Here is a 6,129-nt window from a genome sequence, read left to right as displayed (position 1 = left end):
GTAGCGGAAAACCAGCCGGAAGAGGTCTGGGGCGGTCACGTTCAGCCTGGCCACAATCCTGGGCTGAGTAGGGCGGGATGGAGAGTCCGGGTCAACTCGGCCACACCCCCAGCCCGGGCCACTCAAGCTTGCTGTCTGCAGAGGTCGGGGACGAGGCGTGGGCTTAGTCGCCCCACCTGAATTGGCGTCATCTGTGTGTAGCCCCTCCAGCTGAAGCTCTCAAACTCAAGAAGGTTAAAGCCGAAGCGCACGGCACGGCCCTCGGGCGTGGTGGCCTCCTCCAGCTCCAGGCGCAGGTGATGCAGGTTGGGCAGGTAATGGTCCGGCGCCGGCCTGGCACAGCAGACGGGGTTCCCAGGGGGCATCCGGGACCCAGGTGGCCCCAGGGTGGGGGGGGGAACTGGAGGAGCCCGGAGGATAGCTGTGCCCTCCGACCACCCTCCCCCACCGCCCGGCCCATTGGGGTGGGGCACTCACTCGCTGCAGGTGGAGCCTTGGGTGTTGGGGCGGCAGCGGCAGGCGCCCGTCCGAGGCTCGCAGCCCTGGCCTAGGGCACCGCCGACGTTGCACTGGCAGCCTGTGGCAGGAAGGAGCCAGGTCAACTCTGCAGGCCCGCCTGCTGCCCCTCCTGCCCCCGGGGCCGCTCCTCCACAGCCCCTGCCTAGGACCCTGCTCCGTCCACCCTCCCTCCATCGAGAGCAACAGCTGTTATCTGCCACAAGGGCTGAGAGTCCAGGCTCAGGACAAGAGCACTGGGATTGATTAGTGATGTCTGCCAAGGTGTGGGAGGGGAGGAGAAGTGTGTGTCACAGGCTCCTACTGCAGCCTCCTCCTGCACTATGCCCAGCCTCGGCCAACCTGGCACCTCGCAGCGGCTGTGTAACGCCACCCTACACCAGGGCCTCTCTGTGCCCAGCCCCGTACTACCACCCGATACTGGAGCCTTCCTGTGCCCAGCGCCAGGCTGGGTCCATGCCCTGAGGGTCCCCCTGAGCCTTAGCTTGCCAGCGTGAACCGAGGGCAGGCGCAGAAGGGGTCTGGGGCTCACCGCGGCAGCCGAAGTAGTTGACCTGGTCCAGCCCGAAGAAGCCATCCCTGCAGGCGGCGCAGGTCCGCCCACACACATGGGGCCTGCAGAAGCACTGGCCACTGCCCTGGGGGCCGAGGGGGGAGTGGGACTGGGCAGGGAACCCACCTACCTGCCCCACAGCCCCTGCCCTCAGCCCCCAGACTCACCCGCTGGCAGTCGGCAACACCTCCCAGTGTGCCCCGGGGGTCGCAGGTGCAGGCTAGGGGGGGGGACAGAGCCGGCCTGCGATGGGGAGCAGGCCAGGGGACCGGACTCCATCCTCACCCAGAGTCTCCAGGAGCCCCCCAGAACCCCTAGGCCCACTCCAGAGACTCATGGGTGCAGCCCCCTCCACCTGCCCCCCAAAAGCCCCCAGCACCCCTACAGCCACACTGGGAAATTCACGGGTGCAGCTTATTCTGCCCACAACCCAGGAACCCCCCTAGGACCCCCATACCCACTCTGGAGACTCACGGTAGCAGCCTCTCCCGCCTACCCCCCAGAAGCCGCCTGGCACCCCCCACACCCACACTGGGAGACTTACGGGAGCATCCCTCAGGGTTGCTGGAGCTCAGCCCCCAGAACCCGGATTTGCAGCGATCACAGCTTGGTCCCTCCACATGAGGCCGGCACACACAGAGGGCCTGTGCCTGAGAGAAGATGAGACTAAGGGTCAGAGTGGGTCCCTACCCTCTACCCACAAGCCCTGGAGCCCTGATGAGGGCAGAGGAGAGCGGAGGAAACCTGCCCTGGCCTGACCCACACCTGGAGTCCATCCAGAGCCTAGGGTAGTAGGTGGAGGGGATGGTCCCACTGGGCCTGGGGATTTCAGCCTGGTCTGCCCACCCTCCCGCCCTGCTCACCTCAGGCAGGGTGGTGTCAGGCGGGGCCAGGCCGGCGGGGTGGCAGGAGCCAGCTGTGGAGAGAGGTGGGGCTGCGGTCACTCCTTGTACAGGACCCCAGAGGCTAGGGCTTCCCCAGGCTGGCCAGACCCCCATGGTCCTGTGTGAGCCTGCACGCTCACCTCACATATCTGTGAACATGTGTGACAACATGTGCCTCCCTGCTCTGGTGCCCTCCCCTCACCACACAGTACATGCTGTGAACAAGCATGTGAACACACAGCATGCGGACACTCACATGTATACTCACGCGCACAGCACATGGACCACGTGAACAGACACAGGGACGCAAAGCACGTAAACGTAATTGCGTAGATGCAGTTACATGAGAACACAGACGTAACACACGAACATGCCCAGCACACAAGTAATGCATGTGCAGAGACACAGCACATGACATGCAGCTAGCGCACGGGCACACACACAGCTGTGCACGCATGGGTGGCTGCAGTGAGCACGCACAGCACACGAACACACGGCCTATGATGCGCACACAGCAGTCACATGCACACATGGGGCCTGGCCTGGCGGGGGCACACACACGGGCACCCACGCCCACAGTGCCCGCCCCCACCCGCCAGCTGGAGCCTGGCTCACCTTGGCAGTGGGGGAAGTCGTAGGCACCAGGCACACACATGTCACAGTGCAGCCCTGTCACGCGGGGCCGGCAGCTGCACTGCCCGCTCTGGGGGTCGCAGGCCGCGTGCAGGGAGCCGTCGGCAGAGCAATGGCAAGCTGCAGGGAGGGTGGGCGGTGGGCACGTGGCGGGGGACCCGCACCCGCCTCCCTACCCTTCCTGGTCACTCACGTATGCAGGTGGGGAAGCTGTGGAAGCCGGGGCTGCAGTCCTGACAGGTGGGGCCTGCATAGCCGCGGCGGCAGTGGCACACCCCGCCCGCCCCGCACAGCTGGTCCAGGGCACCCCGGGGGTCACAGGCGCAGGCTGTGGGGGCACACGGGGGTCAGGCCTTGGGTGCCGTGCGGGTGGCACGCCCCTCCTGCCCCCATCCCTGTCTCCAGCCTCGGCTCACCATGGCAGTCGGGGTAGCCGTGGTAGCCAGGACGGCAGCGGTCACAGTGGGGGCCGGCGAACTCAGGCTGGCACAGGCAGTGGCCTGCCTCATCGCAGCCTTCGGGCAGGGTCCCCGTGGGGCTGCAGCCGCACACTGTAGGGTGAATGGCATCATAGGGATCCTCAGCCCAAGCAGGCGTTGTCCCCAGCACCCCAACTCCCGCGCCTCGAGCGCCCGCTCAGAGAGGTGTGACTCACACTGGCAGAGAGGGAAGTGGAAGTAGCCGGGGGCACAGCGGTCGCACATGGCCCCCTCGAAGCCTGCCCGGCACTGGCACTGGCCCGAGTCGCGGTCACAGTTGCCGTTGGCCACCCCAGGGCTGGAGCACCGGCATGCTGCAGGGAGGAGGCCAACACGCTGGGTCAGAGGGGCCTGGGCCCCAGCGTCCACATGGGTGTGCCGAGGGCTATACTCACGCTGGCAGCCTGGGCCATAGAATCCAGGGGCGCAGAGCTCACAGTGGGTGCCCTGGAAGTTGGGTTTGCACACGCAGCGCCCCACTCGTGGGTCCTTGCGGCAGGCATTGCCCTGGGTCCCCGCAGCACTGCAGTCACAGTCTGTGGGGGGAGAGTGGCAAGGGGTCTCAGATGCCCTGCAGACCCAGCCCTCCCCGCCTGGAAATCTCCCTTCTCCACCAACTCCTTTTCTCACCCCTCACACCACACTAACACAAAAATAAGGGAGCATGACACCCCCAGGAAGAAGAAAGCCAGTGTTTTGAAAAAGCAGCAGTGTGCAAGAAACAGAACAGCTATAAGCCAAGGACGCAGACGGGATGGAAACAAGGAAATGCATGGAAACAGAACGGGTGGGCACCGCAGCTGAGAAGGTGGGCATGGAGACTGACACAGCAGCGTGGGCAGAAGTCAAGGCAGCGAGTGTTGAGACACAGAGAGCTTTTACAGGTTAGGAAAACGGACCCTCGTCCAAAAGATGGAGCAAACATGAACCTCTCAGAGCAGAACCAGCCTGGTCTCAAGGTGTATGAAGCCAAGGCTATTAAAATGGCAGGAGACTTTGGCAAAACCATAGGCACAGACAGAAAGACTGAATACGCGTTGTCAGAACGTGGCAGTTCAAAGAGGCAAAGTCTCACCAAGGACAGAGGAGACTTAAGCAGCATAATTAACAAGCTGGCTTTGATAGATGTTTGTGTAGAAATCTGTACCCAGCAGAGAACATGCATTCTTGCCAAACGTTCATGGAATAATCTCATAGTGGTCACATTCTAGGTGGGTAGCAAAGAAAAGTTCAAATTCCAAAACCAAAACCAGAAATCATCAGGCTGCAAAATCTAACCAAGCTGCAGTAAAACTAACACGGACCAACCACAAGAAAGGAGAGAAAGTTAATCTAACCACCTGGGATTTATAAACACGCTTCTAAGCAACTCAAATCCAAAAGAAAATAAAAACAGAAATTACAGACTATTTAGAAAGGAACAATACTGAGAACATGGCATATCAAATGCTATGCATACACACAGCCAAAGTTAGACTTTGAGGAAAATTTATAGCTTTAAACCTGGGTTTCTCAGCCTCAGCATCACTGACATTTTGGGCGGGATAACTCTGTTGTGGGGCCGTCCTGTGCATTGCGGGATGTTTAGCAGGATTCCTGGTATCTCTGCCCACTAGATACCAGAAGCACCTCCCCAGCTGTAACAACCAAAAATGTCTCCAGACAGTGCCAAATTTCCCCTGGGAGGCAAAACTGCCCCTGGTTGAGAACCCCTGCTTCAAATCTTTTTGTTGATAATAAAACCAAAATCAAACCAAACCTGTTGCCATCGAGTTGATTCTGACTCATAGAGACCCTATAGGACGGTAGAACTGCCCTATAGGGTTTCTAAGGAGCGGCTGGTGGATTTGAACTGCCGACCTTTTGGTTAGCAGCTGAGCTCTTAGCCACTGCACCACCAGGGCTCCTTTCTTGATAATAAAGTTAAAAAACAATAAACTAATAATTTAAGAAGCTATAAAAATAGTAATAAATCAAAAGAAAGTAGACAGGAAGAATTAAAGATTTTAGTTCAAAATTTACTGCATTAAAGGAAAGCAAAATCTCTCCCCCAAAACTAAACAAACAAAAACCGCAGTAGCTCTTATCAACATCACCTAAAGCTAGTTCTTTGAAACCACCCATAAATTAAGCGAACCTCTGATAGATCGGATCAAGAGAAAAGAAAGGAAGAAAATAAACTTTGGAAAGAGCTAGTACCAACGAACAAGTAAAAAGGCTACACTGACAGAAAAGTGAGCAGAGGCCCTGGGCCGGCACTTCCATAAGAGCAGTTGAAAAAGTGAGAAACATATGAAAGAAGATTCAACCTTACCAGTCAGCTGAAGAAATGCGGCTGAGCACAATGAAATACTGAACGCGATCAAATCCAAGACACCACTTATCATCTAACACTCCCGTTATTTTGGGTCCCACTATGAAAGGAAGGAGGAGCGCCTGGTGGATTCAACTGCCGACCCTTTGGTTAGCAGCCATAGCACTGAACCACTACACCACCAGGGTTTCCTATGAGTCGGAATCGACTCAACGGCAACGGGTTTTTTGGTATGAAAGGAAAGGCGTTCCTGGGTGGTGCAAGTGGTGAATGCTCTCAGCTGCTAACTGAAAGGTAGGAGGTTTGAGTCCACCCAGAGGTGCCTTGGAAGAAAGGCCTGGAGATGTCCTTCTGAAAAATCAGCCATTGAATACCCTATGGAGCCTTATGTACAACCAAACACCTCATGGGATTTGGTTCCTTGGTTTGGAGGTTTAGGGTCATTGTTTCATGGGACATCCCAGTTAATTGGCCTAATAATGTGTTTAATGCTTTTGTTCTACCTGCTAGTTCATTGCGTAATACCTGGGGTCTTAAAAGCTTACAAGCAGCCATCCAAGGCACAACAATTGGTCTCTATTTGTCTGGAGCAACAGAGGAAGAAGGAGAGTCAGGAATAAGAGGAAGAAATGGAACGTGTGGCTAATTGTCTCCAAGAACAACTGCCTTCTTTGCCATGGGACCAGAAGAACTGAATGGTGCCCAGCTACCATTACTGAACATTTTGATTAAAGATTCTATAGAAGAATC

The 6,129-nt window shown here is 57.3% G+C and overlaps 1 protein-coding gene across 1 annotated transcript in view; it reads right to left on the bottom strand.

The window, feature by feature from the left end:
• Positions 1-6,129, bottom strand: part of LAMA5 (laminin subunit alpha 5) — a 50,323-nt gene that overhangs the window by 22,880 nt on the left and 21,314 nt on the right. The window contains exons 15-26 of the mRNA XM_012558410.1: positions 3,461-3,601; positions 3,242-3,379; positions 3,003-3,137; positions 2,780-2,914; positions 2,569-2,706; positions 1,933-1,985; positions 1,614-1,719; positions 1,237-1,289; positions 1,049-1,154; positions 478-577; positions 177-333; positions 6-63 (exon numbers count right to left, since the gene is read on the bottom strand). Coding sequence (XP_012413864.1) covers positions 6-63; positions 177-333; positions 478-577; positions 1,049-1,154; positions 1,237-1,289; positions 1,614-1,719; positions 1,933-1,985; positions 2,569-2,706; positions 2,780-2,914; positions 3,003-3,137; positions 3,242-3,379; positions 3,461-3,601 — 1,320 coding nt within the window. The remainder of the gene's footprint in view (positions 1-5; positions 64-176; positions 334-477; positions 578-1,048; positions 1,155-1,236; positions 1,290-1,613; positions 1,720-1,932; positions 1,986-2,568; positions 2,707-2,779; positions 2,915-3,002; positions 3,138-3,241; positions 3,380-3,460; positions 3,602-6,129) is intronic.

Source organism: Trichechus manatus, unplaced genomic scaffold, assembly GCF_000243295.1.
Source record: "Trichechus manatus latirostris isolate Lorelei unplaced genomic scaffold, TriManLat1.0 scaffold00008, whole genome shotgun sequence".
NCBI classification, from domain to species: domain Eukaryota; kingdom Metazoa; phylum Chordata; class Mammalia; order Sirenia; family Trichechidae; genus Trichechus; species Trichechus manatus.
This window is presented reverse-complemented; position numbering and strand designations above follow the sequence as displayed.